Here is a 22,649-nt window from a genome sequence, read left to right as displayed (position 1 = left end):
CATTCTTCAAATATTTAAATAAGGTTTCTCTTCAGATTTCAGAAATTTAGAACATTTGAGGATTCTTTCTACTGCCAAGTCTCCAAATCTCTTATATATCAGCCTCATTTATTTAGATGATCTTTTGTTTTGTGTTTGTCCTTCTTTAAATGTGTCTGAGGACTGAAAGCAACATATTCTGCAAAAGTTATTCAACAAGTACAGAGTACTATTACCTTCAATAACCTGCATACTCTGTTTTATGAAAGCATTGAGAAATTGTCTTATTATGTTTACTAGCCACAAAACACTCTTAAACTCTATTTGGACTGTCTATCTTATATGACAATTCTATTCTTGTACAACTGTTTTTTTTTAATAGAAGGGCTATATTTTATATCTATACCACTTTAATACTGCCTTATTAATTTCAGAACTGCATTATAGTATACCAAGAAAATATCACTACCGAATCAGCCATCTATCATCTACTAGTACTTTATGGTCACTAGCTGAGGTAAAATGCCAAAGTCCCATGTTTTAATACAAGTAACTATAAGTAAATATAGAATAGGATGAAAGTAAAAAAATGTTCATAGCTGAAATATAATGAGTTATCAAGTAAATCAATGGTAAACATATACTACAGGCAATTGAATGATTTCCACCTCAGTTTTACACACAATATTTTCCAGTAAGAAAGAAACTACATTTTTCTCTTTATACATCGATATGTATTAACATTTTATGTAAAATACACACACTCAACATCATCTTGGTTAACAAACACTAATCTTATCTTTCTTTTCTATGGATCCTAAGCACATGTATCAGATGGCTTTATTCAGGATTACATTTCATATCTATATGTAATTTTTACTATGTCATATCATTCTTAAATTTAAATTTCCTTGATAGCATAAATCAGTACTTCTACAAATTGTGCACTTGTGCTAAACATAGTGATCAATCAATATTTCATTAGCCAATTATCTATATTTAACCAATAATTTTAGATTAAATAACATAGTTTACATAAAGACACCATCAACACTACCACATAGAATAAGAAATACTATTTTTTGTTTTAACTATGACTACAGAAGGAAAAAAAGACCACTGTAATAAATTCTGTGGATGCTCTGCCTTTATACACATATTCCCTGGGATGTTTCCTGGGGCAGGCCCATAGCCAACACCTGTGGGTGTGGAAGTTTCAAATCTCAGCCTCATCACCCCAATCACAACAAAAACTGTGATGTCATTTCAGTTCTGGAGAAACCTACAGGATTAGGTTGCTGTTGAGATTTCAATTTAAATGTCACATTTATTTGGAGTGATCAATTCCCTGTTCTACTTCTCTTACCCCTTTATTGTTGTTAGCGGAGCAGGGAACATTTCCTTAATGCACAGACCCATGAATCATCATCTAAAAGTGAGCTTGTGGACAAAGTTACCTAAGACAACTACTAAATTAACAAACAAAAGAAACACTATCTCTTGAAATATTTCTAAAATGGTAAAGAATTAAGGAAAATAATTCTGAAAATAAATTTTATTCCAAGAATGAAGTGGAGATAAATATAATAATGTTTGTTTATCTTACAAACCCAGTTTGCAGAAGATAACATTTGATTTCAGATGTTCCTCATGGTAAAAAAATAGCCAACATGTACAAAACTGACTTGACCACATTCTCTTCATAGAGCATATAATACAGAAATCAGACAAGTAATATGGCATGGAACTATGGACACTTCACTCATCTATATTACTATTAAAAATATATTAAAACAGAAAAAACAGACATACAGTTGGTAGTAGCAAGAGCTTACATTTTAATAAAAATATTTCTGGGGAAATAGAGCAATTTGTGTTACTTCATCAGGGAACAATGGTAATATTTATGAATTCCCTATGCCAATGCATACAGACACAAATGGTTACTGACAGATGAATTGTTCTAAAAAATACTCAGTATTACAGTAACAATGAGATGAAAAGCCCCTTTGATATTATGAGTTTCAATTCCATTATAAGATTTAAATAGCTACCTCAGGCATGTGTGATTTAAAATAGTTCTACTGGGTAAAAATCAGAATGAGTATTCCTGGTAATAAGAGGGTCGAAGATATGATGTGAATGTTAATGAAAATGTAAATGGGCTTGTACTATTTGTGGCCGTGCTTCCTGTTATAAGAAATACTGCGTTTGGTCATTTGGTTGTGGTGGTGTCCACCGGATGTCTTCATTTCTTTTTACAGCAGCATTAGAAATGCAATTTACATACTCTAAAATTCATCTTTTAAAGATGTACAAATCAGTGTTTTTTAAAAATATAATCACAGAGTTGGACAACCATCACCATTATCTAACTTCAGAAAATTTTCATCGTCCTTAAATGAAACCCTCTACCGCTTAACAGTCACTCTCTATTTGCAACTCCACCCCACCCCCAGCCCCTGAAAACAACTAATCTGTCTCTACAGATTTTCCTATGCTGGAAATTTCTCTTTTGGAAATTAGTAAGTACTCTGTAGATGAAACGTGGAGACCATGTGTACATCCCTATCCTCACCAGTCTTTCATATTTTGATACTGAATGGTATGATGACCACATGCAATTCATTAAATAAGGTGTGAAAAGTCTCACAATTCATCTCTCTGTCATTAGCTAGTGAATAATTAATACTCTAATCACACATCACTAATTCTTTCCACATCATTAGTGAGGCTGAGAGATTTTATGCTTGTCTGACCAATTTTTAGGAATAAAACTTTGAAGCTTCATGTTAAATCTCAGTGATAACTGGTCTTGTATTTATAATATTTTAGCACTTTTCACTACAACACAAAATACTGTGATGGCATGTCAAACATATGTCAACATCATAAAAAATATTATGATATATTTATCATCTTTACTAAAGTTCTGCTCCCATCTATACTATTTCAAGGGAGATCTTACATTCTAAAAGCAATCTTATTGAGCATGATTTTAATTCACAGAGAAATTGGCAGAGCAAGAAAGCCTCCAGGTTTATAGAAACATGTCTCTCTAGTCTTACTACAGTTATCTGACTAGACTTTTTTCTGCAAAGCAGCTAGAAAAAAAATTATATGTTGGTTAACACTGGCAGTAGCTACGAAGGGTTAAAAGAAGAGGTTAATGCTAACATTGCTTTTGATTAATGAACCATATTTCTATATATAGGTTTGAATAAAGTGAACAACAGGAGAAGGAGAGGAAAAGATGTTGGGTTGGTATTTTGAACATGCTTTAAATTGTGAAACCAATGACCACCCCCATCACCATAAAAAACAGGTGCTTACAGAATTCATACAGCATTTAGGTAAAGACTTAAAATCAATAGAATAAATTCAGATGACTATATTTACATCAGGGAAACTTATTATACAAAACAAACTTCCTTGAGCAACCATTCTGATGTGTTTATCCATACCTATTCACATTTTTTCTCAATTTAAATAACTGTTAGCAAAATATTTCACATGTAACTTTACTCACCATGAATGGAAGGAGTCTGAGGCCCTCACCAGAAGCATATACTGTTTCCATGCTTTTTGTGCACCCTGCAGAACCATGAGCCATATAAATCTCTATATAAATTACCTAACCTCAGGTGTTTCTTATAAAAACACAAACAGATTAAGACAATGTCCATGTATTTCTGTATGTGTGTGTGTGTGTGTACATGTATATATACACAAAATATAATTTTTCTAAGTATAAACATATTTTAGAGGTGATTAATTTTACTTTTTGCCACAATTCCTTCCTGGAAACTTCATTTGAAACTGCATTAACACATGTTATATTTTCTCATAAAATCACTGAATTACAAATAAAACATATACTGATGTATATTAATTGAGGTTAACACAATTTAAAATTGTGAAAATAGACCCTAAAGAGAGATTTTGAGATTTCAAAAATGTTTTACCTGAATTATAGCATCATTTCCAGAGAAAAAAGGCATACTACCAATGAGATGTCTCATGTGAAAAGAATTAATATACACTTATAGAATTGCTAAATGAATATATATTTCTATATTTGATGAATATCTATGGATCTCTCATGTGATCTGAAGAAGAATTCTCTTCCTTTATCTTACTCTGCTGTGGTACAAATCAATGGAAGACATTCATATGTGAAACACACTTCCTTGGACTTAAGGGAATTTAGAACCTAAAGTCTATTTTAGGGCACGAAATTGGTTCTGTAGGGTGTACAAAAAGCATGAAAACAGTATATGCTTCTGGTGAGGGCCTCAGGCTCCTTCCATTCATGGTGGAAGGCAAAGGAGAGCCAGTGTGTACAGATCACATGGTGAGAGAGGAAGGAAGAGAGAGAGGAGTGAGGTGCCAGGCTCTTTTTAAGAATCAGCTCACGTGGGAACTATCCTGGGTACTAACAGAGCAAGAATTCAGTCATTACCTGAAGGACAGCACCTAGTCATTCATGAGGAAACCAACTCATGACCTTAACAACTCGCATTAGGCCCCATCTCCAATACTGGGGATAAAATTTCAACATAAGATTTGACAAGGCCAAACAAACCATATCCAAATCATAGCAAACATATTTGTGTGTATGCACAGATATACACATTATTAATATATAACCTTATGTTTATGTTTTTATGAAGGCATATACATTTATTATATTCTAAAACTACACAGAAGGAACCTAAACCTTAATCAGAAAGAGATTAACATATTCAATAGCTGTGTCTTTACCTCGAAGAGTAGAACTGCTAAATATCATGCCTTGACCTGTAACGCAATAAGTACAGCAATGCCTTACAAAGAAAAATTATTTCTAATCATTAGCTGTTCTGCTGTTTGCATGCTTATATACTTGAAGGTTAATTTCTCAGAACTTAGAGCATAGGCACTAGCTATTACATACACTATATGGTTTAATATTTGCAGCCTGGATGGAACCAAACACTAAAACTCTGACATGATGATACGAACTCACATAAAATAGTAAGATAATTTTCATTTTCGTTCCAAGAATAGTATAGTGCATTTTATTGACATTATAAGACAGGAATGACATATCCAAACCATGCTTTTTACAGGCTCTTTTCCTTATATCTCTTAGGAGATTTCAGGATATATATCCATATATATGTGTGTGTATATATATTATTATATATATTTATTATGATATATATTTATTGTATATGTTTATTATGATATATACACATATATTTTTATTATGATATACAAATATACATATATTATGATATATGTATATATTTTTATTATGATATATACACACATATATACATATATATCGTAATAAAAAAGGAATAGTTATACTTTGAAATGACTCCATTCTGATTTTTTTATAAACAAAGAATAACACAAAAACAAGGTCAGAACTGGCCTTAAAAGTTGAAGGACATCAACTCTGCGTAATGGTGAAACTTTCTCTGATAGAAATACTTGTTAAAATTATTTTCCCAAATGTCTGGCCAATGGTCTGAAATCCTACTATGAAATATGTATTCTCATTAGTTAGAGCAGTACAGTCCAAAAGAATATTTGTTGATTGTTGATTATAAATTAGTAGCTTGAAGATTAGGTATTAATATTTAAGCAAGGGCTCAGCTATTAGAGATCAACTAAGACATGATGAAATGAGCATAGGAAATTAGGAAGTTAGGTGATGATCTGACATCACTTTCAAAGGGAATATGATTGCATATGGGTGACTGCCTCAGCTGGGGACTCCAGGCAATAAGAAAATGGTTCAAAAGGGAAGGGCAAAAGAAATCATTTAGGAACTACAATATATTCAACACAGCATAAAATACTCTCTTATCTCATTGAATATTCCAGAGTTAGATGATCTCTTTTATAATGTTCCCACTGGATACAAGGGCAATAATAGAAAGACGTGTGAACTTAATAAAAATAAAGTTCACATATTGTGTTGCATTGTTCCTTTCAAATGAGATGTCAATAAAATCCATCCAAAACATAACTCTGCATTATTAGTAACAGACTCGGAATGGTAAAACTACTGTTTCTGTAATCTATGAAAATGGTTCCCAATTTCTAGGCTGCAGACTCTTACAAAGCAGCTGAGGGTATACCTGCAAAACAGTAAGTTTGATAAATAATTTTTAAGACGTCTTTTAAAATGACTTTACATATGTCATTATATACTCTAAGAGGTAGTACAATTACATTTTACTTTAGAGTTTATCTGAATTTATAGTAATGTTTGGTGATATGTTTTCTCAAAAAACAGGTAATAAAATATAAGTATTTTCACGTAGACTGGCTAGCAAATGGTTTGAGCTTGCAAAAGCATGCAGGAATGGAAAAGAATGAAATCACAGGTCTTCAGTTTGAATGTAGTATAAAATAAACCATGCTAATATTTCATTAGTTTATGCAAGACTGAAATAAAAATCATTTAACGTTCATGGAAGTCAGATATCACTTCAAACCTTAAAGGAGAATTCTGAAGTACTATTTACATTTCAGCATGGAAGAATTAAATTCCACTTCCTGCCATTGATGCTTCTTTATGTAGACTTATCCAGTAGTAATAGGAAAGTGCCATGTCCAGCAAACTACTGGAAAAGATCATAAACATCCATGTTCTAGCTACAAACACTTAGGTTGGTTCTGTTGGAGACTGACTTTCACAATTACATAGAATAGTACTAAGATTATGGGGTTAACATTTGCTTCCAGATTTAGCAATTGGGAAACAAAATGTTTAAATTGTAATAAGCCTGAGGAAAACAGTTGCCAAGAGAATAACAGAGGGTGATGATGGGAGGAAAGAGAGGCGTTAAAAAAATTATAAAACATAATGAATTTGCATGCCCATTTCAATAAATTGACTTAGAAGGTTGGCAGTTTTACCAATCACTACAAGGTCTATATTTTTAGTAGAATATAGAGTATTTTTTAACAAATAAAAGTTAATAAATATTCAATTACACAAAACAGAGTAAGCTGTGAAGATTGATTTGTGAAGGTGTAACACAAAATTGACATGCGCATATATGCTTTTTATTTTCTTTAATTTCACAGGGTTGTTGATGTTTGACTTGCTATCAATCACCATGTCCTAATATTTATTCCATCAAAATCACTTCTTCTTTCCCATTCACAGTTTTATTTTCATTCTAACAACCACCACTCTAATTCTGCACATGTGTACAGCATCAACCTGGAAAAGCTTATTCATTGGTCTCTTTACTTCTACCCTTTGTCATAATTATCTTGCACATAAATATCTTACTCAATCTGTCTAGCCCCTTAAATGCAAAGACAAGCATACAGCATGTAAAAAAGACTGCAACTTGAGTGTATGTATGGATGGAGAAATTGACATCCTCATCTGTGATACATTTGAGCTACTGGAAAAAAAACCTACTTTAGACATCAGTGGGGATCCTACATGTATCATATTCAATACCTAATTGTCACAGGTTGAGTTTTCTAGAAGCAGACAGTTTGGAGTTTAAGAAGATTATTAGGGAGTAACACATGTAAGAAATGGAGATGGAACCAAATGAAGAACAGAATGAATTAGAACAGCTATGCAAGCCCAATGAGGACTTGGTCAACGAGGCTGGGAGCTCTGGATTGCCTTTCAAAGTTTCTGGTTATCAGGTTGAAATGTGTAGCCCTCTAAACATGCCTTAATCAGTTAAAAGATGCAGACTTGCCCGGTGGGGTGTCACCTTAGTCCAGGTGGCACTCTTCAGCTGAGAAAGATCCTGTAGGACCTGACAAAAGGAGGCAGGTAGCTGATAGCATTCCACATAGTTAAGCACCAAGTACTAACATGAAAAGACTTCTGGAAAGTTCAGTTCCACATATTTCAAACTAATCAACTCATTTTTATCCTAATTTCCAAATCATAAAAAATCTAACAGTTGTTGTGATCATCCATTATAGCAAGCTGTATCATTTGCTAACCCCACACACTTGGTGCTTTTGGTGTGTTTTAGGACAGAGAGATACACGCTGGTCAGTACACCATTTGAGCAGCCTTCCTTAAGTGAGGAGAGACTGAGTAGCCACTTGAGGATTTCATATTCTTGTAAGTCTGTGAAGCCCTTTGTAAAACACAGCTTCTTCAGGCATTACTTGAAATTCTATCGACTATAAATATGAAATGCCCTTCTTGGTTCAATTTTGCTCATAGCCAATTCTTATTCATTAGTCAGCCCATGTTGTCTATGTCACGTATTACTCATTTTTTATACATATTGTTAGGATACCTAATTACCAAGAGGACGCATTATGGTTTTTAAAGTTACGTTTTCATCCAGTAGGAACCACCATAATGCAAATAGATGACACTTTTATTTTGAAAGTAAGAGCTTGAAAAGAAACTATCATCGGAGTGAGCAGACAACCTACAGAATGGGAGACAAATTTTGCAAACTGTCCACCTGACAAAGTACTAATATCCAGAGTGTACAAGGAACTTAAACACATTTACAAGAAAAAAAAAACAACTCCATTAAAAAATGGGCAAAGGACATAAACAGACACTTCTCAAAAGAAGATATTCATGCGGCCAACAAACACGAAAAAAAGAGCTCGACATCACTGATCATTAGAGAAATGCAAACCAAAACTACAATGAGATACCATCCCAGTGTACCATACCAGTGAGAATGACGATTATTAAAAAGTCAAGAAACAACAGATGCTAGCAAGAGTGTGGAGAAAAAGGAGTACGTTTACACTGTTGGTGGAAATGTAAATTAGTTTAACCATTGTGGTGATTTCTAGAAGCAGAGATACCACTGACGTAGCAATCCCATTACTGGGCATATACCCAAAGGAATGTAAATTATTCTATTATAAAAACATATGCACATGTATGTTCACTGCAGCACTATTCACAATAGCAAAGACATGGAATCAACTCAAATGCCCATCAACGATAGACTGGATAAAGAAAATGTGGTACATACACACCATGGAATACCATGCAGCCATAAAAAGGAAGGAGATCATGTCCTTTGCAGGGACATGGATGGAGCTGGAAGCCATTATGCTCAGCAAACTAATGCAGGAACAGAAAACCAAACAACAAACACATATTCTCACTTATAAGTGGGAACTGAACGATGGGAACACATGGACACATGCTGGGGAACAACGCACACTGGGGTCTGTCAGCGGGGAGCACGACGAGGGAAAGCATCAGGAATAGCTAATGGATGCTGGGCTTAATACCTACCTGATGAGTTTATCTGTGCAGCAAACCACCATGGCACACATTTGTCTATGTAACAAACCTGCACATCCTGCACATGTACCCCTGAACTTAAAAATAAAAATTGAAGAAAATAAATAAATAAATAAACTGACCATGTCTACATAGTGTTCAATTAAAAAAAAAAATAAGAAAAAATAGTAAGAGCTTGAATAAGTTCTCCAATATTCTTTATAATAATATTCATCTTTAAATAACTTTCAAGCATTAAACTGATGAATTTTAAGCCTGCTGAAATTCTGAAAACAGTATTACAAAAGAACATTTTATATTGGTTTCTATCCGGTTGAAAAAACTAAAAATGTTCAGGATACAGGTAAAGGTTAAATAAATTTAAATAATTAAATTACATAAAATTAAGGACATGAAGAGAAAACAATTCATTTAATAAAATGTTTAAATGAAGAACTGAAATAATAAAGTTGGTTTTAAGTTGAACAGAAATTTTTAAACAGAAAAAACATTTAATTTAATTGCACACATTAGTCTTTTTAACTTGAAGAAAAGTAAATGCTTTTTGATTTCTAATAACACCCTTTGTAAGCATAAAGCATACATTTAAATATCACCTATCTAATATGAAATGTCCAAATTGCAGACAGCAACACTTATCAATAACTAATGGCTAGGTAATTTATTGAGTAATCAGTTCATATTTACAAATAGGTGAGAAACTGGGTAGCCACGGTGGGTCTGAGGAAGACGTGATGGAGAGGGCTGTACTAAGCGGTCCTAAGGTAGCAGTAGACTGCATGGGCATCTACCTTCTAGGAGTTCTCTGAAGAACAGCAATCAGGAAGGTGCTCACAACCAGTAAGGGAGATAAAGAGGACAGGACATTGGAATTTCCTTTAAAATGAAAAATCTCTAAGGAAGGCAGAGGTTCTCCAACCAACTTCACAGATTCCAAAGAGGATGAGGTTAGAGAAAAGAAAAAGAAGGATATTAGAAAAACTACATCTGTGGTTAACTCTTTTATTCTGCTACCTGGTGTTAAAAGTACTATAATTTTAATAATCTGGGAAGATGTGGTAAATATTACCTTAACTGTTTCTCAGCTTTTGCATTTCTATGCAAATTTTAAACTCCACCATGTTGCTACAAGTAAATGATGAATAACTTCTAGTTATGAACATCGTATGTTTATAGTTTATTATGACATACCTGTATTATATTTTTTGTTAAATATAAATGAAACATTCTACCTTGTAATAGAGACTATGATTTGTTTGAACAGATTAATCATGAAAATAATGCTCTTTGTCGGATGAAGGTGCCATTACAAACAGCTTTTCACAGGGCTAGGACAAAGAATACAGAGCAGATGATTCTATCAGAACACAGAGCGGTCTCATGTGAACTCTACTCCCTTTCTCACTGCTTGCTCTATCTACACATACAACACTAAGGAATGTGGACAAGTATATGGTATTATGCATAACTCAGCTCCCAAACCATGACAAATAATGTTTTGAGGTAATATTACAATACTAACTTCAGTTATGAACAATTAAATGGATACTAAGATTTCCCATTGCCTGCCTTTTGTTGCCACGATGCTAAAATTTGAGATGGATCATTGTAAATGGTTTGCACTCACAGTAGAGACTCCAGAAGATGAATATATCCTTAGTAATTCTTCTTACTCCATAAGGAGAGCCTTGAGTACCTCAAAAGTAGCCTGTAGCTACCTGGTAGTATCCCTCAGAAGTACGTGACTCACATTACTTGCTTATTATAAGCCTTAAGTTAAATATACATTCAAATATATCTACATATTTATTTTAAATATCCAATATCAAATATTTCAAAAAGGCACATAAAATGCAGGTATTAATTTACACTACAGTTCCTAAGGTGGCATTGCCAACTTGAGTGAATAAGTGCTTTCAAACTGATTTGACTCTGGATCTGATTCATTCTCTGCTAGTCTCCTTTATGTGATGCTGTTTCCTATCCATTCAAAAACAGGAAGGTATCTGAAAGAGGCATGCTAAATATACATTTTAAAGTACTAGCGACTGACCCAAAGGTGCCAAGTGCACTCTACACAAATGTCAAATTATGCACTGAGCAGAACAATACTTAGAATTACCTTCATTATTCCTCAATTCTTAATTGTATTGAATGCTTTCTAAAAATAGTATAATTTCCATTTAAGTGATTGTCAATAAGAGTAAGTATAATAAGCTTTATTATGCAGCAAAAGTGTTTATAAACCCATAATATGGTTGATAAAATGCTACTGAATAGAGGAAAAGTGCTAATATAATTAACAGCTGTATATTCTCAATTTTAAACATCAGACCTGCCTATTTAAAAATACATTTCTCATCAGAAAAATGTTAAGTACATTTGCAACAAAGTCTATGAGTTTTATCTCTAAAGTCTGAATGTAGTGATTAATTAAAACATCAATGAAAAATGTAAGAATTATAATTTTATTATTTAAAACACTTTTAAATGCATTAATTTATCTTTATGTGCAAAATTTTTATTGTGCCTGTTTTGAAGGCAGAGGATATATATAATCTAGTTCCTTAAATGTGGTAATTTGCAAAATTAAGCAAGAATGTGGTTAGTTACTTTAAGAAAAGGTCAGTCATTCTACTATGCTATCTCTCATCCATGATTAGGAAAACAATTGATTTTTATTGGTTTTGAGTGGACAACTAAATCAGGTACTTTCCAGGAGTTTGCGTGCCAATAAATTCATAGAGCAGACACTTCAGTATCAGCTTTGCTGTTAATGACACTGTATTAGTCCATTTTCATACTGTATGAAGAAATACCCAAGGCTGGGTAATGTATAAAGAAAAAGAGGTTTAATGGACTCACAGTTCCACCTGGCTGGGGAGGCCTCACCATAATGGTGGAAGGCAAAAGAGAAGCAAAACACATCTTACATGGCAGCAGGCAAGAGAGTGTGTGCAGGAGAACTGCCCTTTATAAAACCATCAGATCCTGTGAGACTCATTAACTATCATGAGAACAGCAAGGAAAAACTCACTCCCATGATTCAATTACCTCTGACTGGGTCCCTCCCATGACATATGGGGATTATGGGAGCTACAATTTAAGATGAGATTTGGGTAGGGACACAGCCAAACCACATCATTCCACCCATGGCCCCTCCCAAATTTTATGTCCTCACATTTTAAAACCAATCATGCTTTCCCACCAGTCCCCCAAAGTCTTCACTCATTTCAGCATTAACTCAAAATTCCACAGTCCAAAGTTTAATCTGATATAAGGCAAGTCCCTTCCACCTCTTAGCTTATAAAATCAGAAACAAGTCAATTACTTCCTAGATATAATGGGGGACAGGTATCGGGTAAATACAGCCATTCCAAATGGGGAATATTGGCCAAAACAAAGGGGCTACAGGCCTCATACAAGTCCAAAATCCAGTAGGGCAGGCAAATCTTAAAGCTCCAAAATGATCTCCTTTGTCTCACATCCAGGTCACATTGATGCAAGAGATGGGTTCCCATGGTCTTGGGCAGCTCCACCTCTGTGGCACTGCAGGTTACAGCCCCTCTTCTGGCTGCTTTCACAGGCTGGCATTGAGGATCTGCAACTTTTCCAGGCGTATGGTGCAAGTTGTCAGTGGATTTGGGGGCTGGAGGATGATGGATCTGGGGTCTGGAGGATGGTGGGCCTCTTCTCACAGCTCTCCTAGGCAGTGCCCCAGTGGGGACTCTGTGTGAGGGCTCTGACCCCACATTTCCCTTCCACACTGTCCTAGCAGAGGTTCTCCATAACGGCTCCACCCTACAGCAAACTTATCCCTGGACATCCAGGTGATTCCATACATCCTCTGAAATCTAGGGGGAGGTTCCCAAACCTCGTCTCTTGTCTTCTGTGCACCTGTAGGCTCAATACCACATGGAAGCTGCCAAGGCTTGCATCCTCTGGAGCCATGGCCTGAGCTATACCTTGACCCTTTTTAGCCACAGCTGGGGCAGCTGGGACACAGGGCACCTCGTCCCTAGGTTGCACACAGCAGGGGAACCCTGGACCTGGCTCAGGAAACCATTTTTCCGTCTTAGGCATCCAGGCCCGTGATGGGAGGGGCTGCTGTGAAGATCTCTGACATGCTCTGGAGACATTTTCCCCATTGTCTTGGTGATCAGCATTTGGCTCCTTGTTAGTTATGCAAATTTCTGCTGCTGACATGAACTTCTCTCTGGAAAATGGGTTTTTCTTTTCTACTGCATTATCAGGCTGCAAATTTTTCAAACTTTTATTCTCTGCTTCCTCTTGAACACTTTGCCACTTAGAAATTTCTTCTGCCAGATACCCTAAATTGTCTCTGTCAAGTTTAAAGTTTCACAGATCTCTAGCGCAGGGGCAAAATCCCACCAGTCCCTTTGCATAGCAAGAGGGACCTTTACTCCAGTCCTCAACAAGTTTCTTATCTCCATCTGAGACCACCTCAGCCTGAACTTTGTTGTCCATATCACAATTAGCATTTTGGTCAATGCTATTCAACAAGTCTCTAGAAAGTTCCAAATTTTCCTACATCTTCCTGTCTTCTGAGCCCTCCAAGCCTCTAGGAAGTTCCAACTTTTCACACATTTTTCTATCTTCTTCTGAGCCCTCCAAACTGTTTCAACCTCTGCCTGTTACCCAGTTCCAATGTTGCTTCCACATTTTTGGCTATCTTTACAGCAGTGACCCACTCTGTGTGGTACCAATTTACTGTATTAGTTCATTTTCATACTGCTCTGAAGAAATACCAAGATGCGGCAATTTATGAAGAAAAAGAGGTTTAATGGACTCACGGTTCCACATGGCTGGGGAGGCCTCGCAATCATGGCAGAAAGTGAAGGAGAAGCAAAGGCACATCTCACATGGTGTCAGGCAAGAGAGAGTGTGCAGGGGAACTTCCCTTTATAAAACCATCAGATCTCGTGAGACTTATTCACTATCACAAGAACAGCACAGGACCATCCACCTCCATTACTCAATTACCTCCTACTGGGTCCCTCCCGTGACACATGGGGATTATAAGAGCTACAATTCAAGATGAAATTTAGGTAGGGACACAGCCAAACTGTATGAGACACTGACACTTCTGAACACTGGCCAAGAACAAATGTGCAGGTCCATTGCTCCTGATGTCATTGGAACCACAACAACTACATTCTTTGAATACACAGTCACGTTTCGTATTTGTTTGATTTTATGCTATAACCATAGAGACAATTCATGAGATCTTGCCTCATTAATTAATATATTGAGCAAAATAAATAAATAATGTCTCAGTACTTATTGAGTAGACTGTAATTCTATCATTACTATATGGGGAACACAGAAGTTTCACTAATATGTGTGTGTGTGTGGGTGAGAGAGAGAGAGAAATACATGCAGAAGAGTAGGAAAGAAAGAAAACATCTCTTATTCTTTGGAAAATCTATATATGACATATAGTAGTGTAACCCTTAAAAGTATATGCTTATTATAAAAATTTCTATATAATTATTTATAGTCTAAATGGTATTTAAAATAAGGTGACTAAGTGGAAAATCTTTGGAAACCAAAATATTGTTTCCATTCTTGGCTCCCCCATTTAATGTTTGAGTGAGTTTGGACAAATTACATCACACTATGAGCCTTAGATTCCTCTTCTGTAAAACAGAGATGATAATCTAGAAACAGAAAACAAAAAAAAAAAACAAACCCACTTCTCAGGACTACTGTGTGGATTCCATGAGATCTAGCCTATGAGTAGTACCTGACTTGTATTAATTAATAGCTGTAGACCTTATGCTTCCTGTATTTATTCAAGCCTTGATATCCATAACATCACACTCTCCTGGTTCTCACCCTATTTCTCACTCATGGTTACCAAAGCAGAGCATGGATGACTTTCACAATCTGTTCCTGCTGCCTTTTCAGTTTCATCTCCCAACTGTCTTGCCAGAATTCACCAAACCATAATACCAAAAATGCCATTAAAATATGGGTTGCTTTAGCCTCCATACCTCATGCTCCATTTTACTGTTTATAGTACTCCTTGTTCACATCACCGTTTCTCACATAGATATATATTTAGGTCGGTGCAAAAATAATTGCAGTTTTTCTAACATTGAAAATAATGGCAAAAACTGCAATTGCTTTTGCACCAATTGAATAAAACTTCTATCCCCAGACTTTTTGGAGAATTTGGGTAGCACGCAAGTAGGGTGCACAATCTCTGAGCTGTGAGCCCATTATTGTGGACAGGAAAGCAGACAGATTAGCAGAAATTATTCCTGCTATTATTCATAGATTTCCAGCTGGTTGAGCCAATCCAAATGTGACAAAATCAAAAGAAAACAAAATTAAAAGCCAAGCAGGTTAGCCCCCAAGAGAAGCCACATTATGAAAGTATCTTGCAAAGTAAAAGAAAGCAAGAAAATCGAGAAATCAGTGTCATATTTTTAGTAAGGACCATGGGCTTCAATATGAACAAACCAGATGCAAATAAAGGCTTCAACATAGGGCAAAAAACCTACCACACTGACATCCATCAAGAATTTGCCCCCTTTCTTTCCCTAAATCTTGGGCAGAGTACACACATGGTTTGCCTACAAAAAAATATATGCTAATCGATTACCCATAATAAATGAGTATAACTTATTTCATAGAAATTCTAAAGTGAAAAGGAAGCTTTTGAGGAATTCCTTTCTGGAATACCTGATTTATCTCAATGAGATCAGAAATGGGACGCCTGAAGAGAGAAAGGCAAGGACAGCATTGGAGAGTAGAGAAGAGTTAGAGGATCTGATTGTATTCACTATAGAAAACCAGATAAGGAGTTAACCAGTCACCAGTAAAAGGATTTGCCAGTATTAAGGCTCTTGGGAATGCTTAGGGTCTTAGTGCCTTGTTTATCTGGGTGTACAGAAAAGTCTTTTGTTGCTCATCTATGATTTGCATAGTTCCTAAATTAGTTCCAATAGCTCTAATTTATCGCAAATCTGCTGAGGAATTAAATGGGGTTTTGTGAAATATGATGCATTAAGAAGAAGATATTTCTATGTATTAAGACGAGAGATGTCCCTCTCCTAATTCCAAACACATGAATCAGTCCTTTGACTACAAATATACAAATAACGCCTCTACATGTTAATAAATGAGCACATAAAGAACATACTCTGACACTAATTTTACTTTTCATTATAAGCCTTTTAAACAAACTTTATAGCTCTACACTTCAACCTCTTGCCATTTAGTCAGTCAAGTTATTTCAGGATATGATGTAAAAATGCTACTTCTGGTCCTACAAGAGAAGACATCCAGAAATATTTCACCAAGGTGTATTTGAAATCTCCTGGGGCCGGGCGCGGTGGCTCAAGCCTGTAATCCCAGCACTTTGGGAGGCCGAGACGGGCGGATCACGAGGTCAGGAGATCGAGACCATCCTGGCTAACACGGTGAAACCCCGTCTCTACTAAAAAATACAAAAAAACTAGCCGGGCGAGGTGGTGGGCGCCTGTAGTCCCAGCTACTCCAGAGGCTGAGGCAGGAGAATGGCGTAAACCCGGAAGGCGGAGCTTGTAGAGAGCTGAGATCTGGCCACTGCACTCCAGCCTGAGCGACAGAGCGAGACGGAGTAACAAAGCTATATTGCAGGGAAATCATTATGTTGATATTTCTCACTTTCAGTTGACACTTATTTAGCATTTCCTTTGGGTTATTTCCTGTCCAGTTGCTCAATAATTACTAACTCACTCTACTTTTCATGATGACAGATGGGACAGGTTCTGTTATTAGCTCCATTTCACAGATGAGGAAACTGAGCTTCTCAAAAGTAATGTTAACAAAGCCTGGATTTGACCCCAAGCAGTCTAGCTCCAGAGTATAAATTGGTAGCCACTATTATGCTGCTTTTTGTGAGAGCACACTTACATTTGGAACTTTAGAAATAATCTTAATGTCTAAGGTATTAGATATTAGATCCCTCTCTTTTTAACATTTTACCATGGTGTAAAATATAAATATATTATTCTTTAATGTCAGATACAAAATAACCTACATTTAGATATCTTACCAGTTTTTTCTGTCATCACAGAAAAGAAGATCGGTAAAAAATGACACAGGTTTAGATGACTTGAAACTGAGGTGGCAAGTAAGCTTATTATTAATTCCACTGTGAGAGCCTGGGATGACTCTGCCTTTTGGAAATTTCACGGAAAGAGGGTGAATCTCCTCGCCATCAAGAAGCCTTACTGTGGGAATCTGGACACACACTGTTGAATTTCTGCTTAAAATTAAAAAAAAAGTTTCATTAGCTCAAAATACCTGCAAGCAACTGGCTTTAAATGTATATTTCATTTTTTTTGAATCCTCAAGAAAATTAAAATAAGAAATATTTGTAATCATGTGCCTAATTATTAAAGATATCTTTGTATCATCTCTTATTTTCTGATCACAATATAAGATGGATGATAACTAAGAACCACTTGAGATGATCAAATATTCCTTTTGTTCTATAAGGATTAAAAAGGCATGTGACACCTGATTAAACACAGTATTTCTTAATCAGCATCATGATATAAATTACTGTTTTTAAATGTATTCTGATGAAGATTTACCAAAAGTTATCACTTTAATAGCTACAAATTTAATGCATATAGACTAAATAATATTAACAGATGCATATACATGTAGGTAGATATTTGAAAATTTGGATACTATTAAGTGCATATATACATATACTATGAATGTTTTTCAATCACTACCATTCAAAAATTCCACTTAATGTTGACATACTTAATTATAAATTTATAAGTTTTATAGCCAATCCAAGCTGTTTATTTTTAATAATATAATATGTATTAATAGTATCCACTTTAAAATTGAATTACTACTTATTATTTTTAGTGATCAATAAATATTTAATCATATTACTTTGTTTACTTACATATGTAAGAACTTACATATCTATGGAAGATAAGAGGTATCATCAAATGGGAATTATATATCCTTGCTATTTTCATCAGTGTGAGAATTATTTAGCTAATAATAAAAAAAAAGATCTAAAATTGTATTAGTTAAACCTATATACCACCTTGGATAAAAACATGGAAAAGTAATTTATAAATCTAGTTTGAAAATAATTCAGGTGTTACTTAGCTAATTAACTCATCTTTGGATAAGTGATTAATGCTGTTGATTTTATTACATATGTATAACCTGGACACTGCATTACATTATTTCTTCAGTACCTCTCATATTCATTTCATTATACCATATTTAGCAAGACTCAACTTTTGAGTTGAAGTAGCTTTTAAATTGATACCTTTGTACATTAATTCCAAAGTTGAAAAATTAAGAGATTAATTCATATATTAGAAAATGATTATTGACTTAAAACCACTTTCTAGCACAATTTAATTGAAGCCACTACTATTTCCTGTTTAAACAACAAAGGTTAGTGCCTATTTATAAGATAAGGTCTTAAAGGAACTGCAAATCCCAAAGTTTTGATGATGTTGAATATTACCTAACAAAGTAAATGACATTTTGATCCAGCCCCATGGAATCAGTAAGTACTCAGTCCTGGCAGCATTCATCACCTGTTAACTGAAGAGCCCCCTTGAACCCTGAATAACCAGCAGCAATACCCAGGTACTACATTGAGGGCCTTGGGTGACCCTCTGAGACTTGCTGGCTTCAGGTAAGGTTCAGCACATTACCAGCTGTGGTGGCTATGGAGCAAAACCTTCTGCTTGTGAAAAGCAGAAGAAAAATTAAAGGAGACTTTGTCTTGCACCTGAGGTACTAGCAAAGCCACAGCAGAGTAGAACACCAAGTTGACAAATTTCATTACCCCTTCATGACAAAAACCCTCAAAACACTGGGGACAGGAGAAACATACCTCAGCAGGATAAAAGTGATGTAGGACAGACCAACAGCTAATATCACATAGAATGGAGAAAAACTGAAAAATGTCTTCTAAGATTTAGAACACAACAAGGATGCTCACTTTCACTACTCTCATTCAACATAGTAATGGAATTTCTAGACAGAGCAATCAGACAAGAGAAAGATATAAAGGGCATCCAAATTTGAAATGAAGAAGTACAATATCCTTGTCTGTAGATTATTTGAACTTATATTTGAAAAAGATTCTGCAAGAAAACTATTAGAACTGATCAACTCAGTGAAGTTGCAGGGTACAAAGTAAACATAAAAAATCAGTAGCATTTCTATATGCCAACAGATAACAAACTGAAAAAGAAATAAAAAATAATAGAATTGCTACCAAGGTAGTGGGGCATTACTATAAGATACTTGAGAATGTGGAAATGACTTTGGAACTGGGCAACTGGCAGAGTTTAAAATAGTTTGGAGGGCTCAGAAGAAGACAGGAAGATGAGTGAAAATTTGGAACTTTCTAGAGTCTTGTTGAATGGTTTTGACCAAAATGATGATAGTGATGTGGACAATGAAGTCCATGCTGAAGTGGTCTCAGATAGAGGTGAGGAACTTATTGGGAACTGGAGTAAAGGTCACTTGTGCTATGCTTTAGCAAAGAGACTGGTGTGAAGTCGCCCTTGCCCTAGAGATCTGTGGAAATTTGAATTTGATGCAGATGATTTAGGGTATCTGGTGGAATAAATTTCTAAGCAGCAAAGAATTTAAGTTTTAACCAGGCTTATTCTGAAAGCATTCAGTTGTATGCATACACAAAGATGGTTTAAAATTGGAACTAATGTTTCAAAGGGAATCAGAGCATACAGGTTTGGAAAATTTGCAGCCTGACCATGTGGTAGAAAAGAAGATAGCATTTTTCTGAAGAGAGATTCAAGCCAGCTGCCAACATTTGCATAAATAATGAGGAGCCAAGACAATGGGGAAAATGTCTCTAGGGCATGTTATAGAGCTTCATAACAGCCCCTCCCATCACAGGCCCAGAGGCCTAAGAGGGAAAAATGGCTTTTTGGGCTGGGTTCAGAGCCCTGCTGCTCTGTGAAGCTTCAGGGCTTCGTACCCTGTGTCCCAGCTGCTCCAGCTCTAGCTGTGGCTAAAAGGGGCCAAAGTACAGCTCAGGTCGTTGCTTCAGAAGATGCAAACCCCAAGCCTTGGTGGCTTCCACATTGTATTGGGCCTGCAGGTGCACAGAAGACAAGAGTTGAGCTTTGGGAACCTCTGCTCAGAGATGTATGGAAACAACTGGATGTCCAGGTTGAAGTCTGTTACGGGGCACAGCCCTCACGGAGAAACTCTGCTAGAGCAGTGCAGAAGGGAAATGTAGGGTTGTATATGCCACACAGAGTCTCTACTGGGACACTGCCTAGTTGAGCTATGAGAAGAGGGCCACCATCCTGCAGACCCCAGAAAAGTAGATCCACCAACAACCTGCACCATGTGCCTTGAAAAGTTGCACGCACTCAACATCAGCCTGTGAAGGCAGCCACAACAGCTATACCCTCCAGAGTCATAGGGGCAGAACTGCCCAAGGGCTTGGGATCTCACCCCTTGCATCAGCATGCCTTGGATGTGAGACATAGAGTCAAAGGAGATCATTTTGGAGCTTTTAGATTTAATGACTGCCCTGCCAGGTTTCAGACTTGCATGGGGCCTGTGGCCCCTTTGTTTTGTCCAATTTCTCCTATTTGGAATTGAGACATTTACCCAGTGCTTGTACCCTCATTGTATCTTTTTTTTTTTTTTTTTTTTGAGGCGGAGTCTCGCTCTGTCACCCGGACTGGAGTGCAGTGGCCGGATCTCAGCTCACTGCAAGCTCCGCCTCCCGGGTTTACGCCATTCTCCTGCCTCAGCCTCCCGAGTAGCTGGGACTACAGGCGCCCGCCACCTCGCCCGGCTAGTTTTTGTATTTTTAGTAGAGATGGGGTTTCACCGTGTTAGCCAGGATGGTCTCGATCTCCTGACCTCGTGATCCGCCCGTCTCGGCCTCCCAAAGTGCTGGGATTACAGGCTTGAGCCACCGCGCCCGGCCCTCATTGTATCTTAAAAGTGACTATGTTGTTTTAGATTTTACAGGCTCATATGTGGAAGGGACTTGCCTTGTCTCAGATGAGACTTTGGACTTGGACTTTTGAGTTTATGCTGGAATGAGTTAAGACTTTGGGAGACTGTTGGGAAGACATGATTGGTTTTGAAATGTTAAAAGGACATGAGACTTAAATGTTTTTAATTACTTATTTGTTTGTAATACAAATATATATTTGTATATATTAATACTTAAATGTTTTTAATACTTAGTTTCTACATTTGGCCTTTCATATTTAAGCTTTTAATACATTTGTAATGAATTTTTGTGAATTGTGTTAAGCAGAGATACAATTTGGAATATTTCATACTGATATTCAATCATTCCATCATTTACTGAATAATAACTTTTATCTCCAAAGAACTTCAATAACATCTTCATCATAAATCCAATAACTATTCATCTATGAAACTTTTTTGAGGCTATTTTATTCCTTGGTCAATTTATCTACCCCTGTACCACTATGATATTGGTTTAGTCTTGATGTTCCCTATAGCAAGCACTTCCCATCTTCTTCTTCTTCCTCTTGGGGAGATTAGCTATTCTTGATCCTTGACTCTTCCAAATAAAACTAAAATTTTACTTTTCAATCTCTATGAAAACTTTAGTTGATTTTTTATTGAAGTCACATGAAATATGTAAATTTATCTGTGGAAAACTTTTTTTACAGCATTGAACATTCTAATCCATGAATACTGATGTATTTATTTGAGTTTATTATTTATTTATTTAAATACAGATGTATTTAACTTGAGTTTTATAATTTTCTTTATACAGTTCCATACAGTTCATTCATATCTTTATCTATTATCTTTATCTCTTATCTATTATCTTTTAATCTATTATCTATTTATCTATTATATTTTAATTTTTTGATGCTATTATAAGTAGTAATTTAAAGTTATGTGCTCTATATATTGTATGCTGAAATTATATTGAATTTTAAATATTTAAGTTACATTTGCCTATTCTGATAAGTGATCTTCCTAGTTTTAAAAAATCTCCTTGTAGATTCTTTGAATTTTCTGTATGAAAAAATAATCTAACATACAGATAATGAGTTTTGAGTTTTATTTCCTAATCCTCACACATTTTGTTTTTCTTATCCCCCTGCCATATGTTAGGTTCTCTATTAAAATGCTTTAGAGAAGCAGTGATAATAAGCATGGTTCACGTTTCTGTTGTTAAAAGGTAATTCATGTATATTCCAGTTTCAATAATGATATTTGCTCTAGGCTTATGATAGGAACATTGAACAATTAAAGAATATCTATTTTATTACTGTTTGTTGAGAGTTTTTCCATGAATGATTTAAAAATTGTATCAAATGCCTTTATTCTCAATGTATGAAAATGATCATAT

The 22,649-nt window shown here is 35.6% G+C and overlaps 1 protein-coding gene across 1 annotated transcript in view; it reads right to left on the bottom strand.

The window, feature by feature from the left end:
• The window catches only part of CFAP47 (cilia and flagella associated protein 47), a 455,808-nt gene that overhangs the window by 317,646 nt on the left and 115,513 nt on the right, over window positions 1-22,649 (bottom strand). Inside the window, exon 26 of the mRNA XM_011960616.1 lies at window positions 17,319-17,528. Coding sequence (XP_011816006.1) covers window positions 17,319-17,528 — 210 coding nt within the window. The remainder of the gene's footprint in view (window positions 1-17,318; window positions 17,529-22,649) is intronic.

This window comes from Colobus angolensis, unplaced genomic scaffold (genome assembly GCF_000951035.1).
Source record: "Colobus angolensis palliatus isolate OR3802 unplaced genomic scaffold, Cang.pa_1.0 Scaffold518, whole genome shotgun sequence".
Lineage (NCBI taxonomy): Eukaryota > Metazoa > Chordata > Mammalia > Primates > Cercopithecidae > Colobus > Colobus angolensis.
The sequence above is the reverse complement of the archived record's forward strand: the minus strand, read 5'-3'. Positions and strand labels throughout refer to the sequence as shown.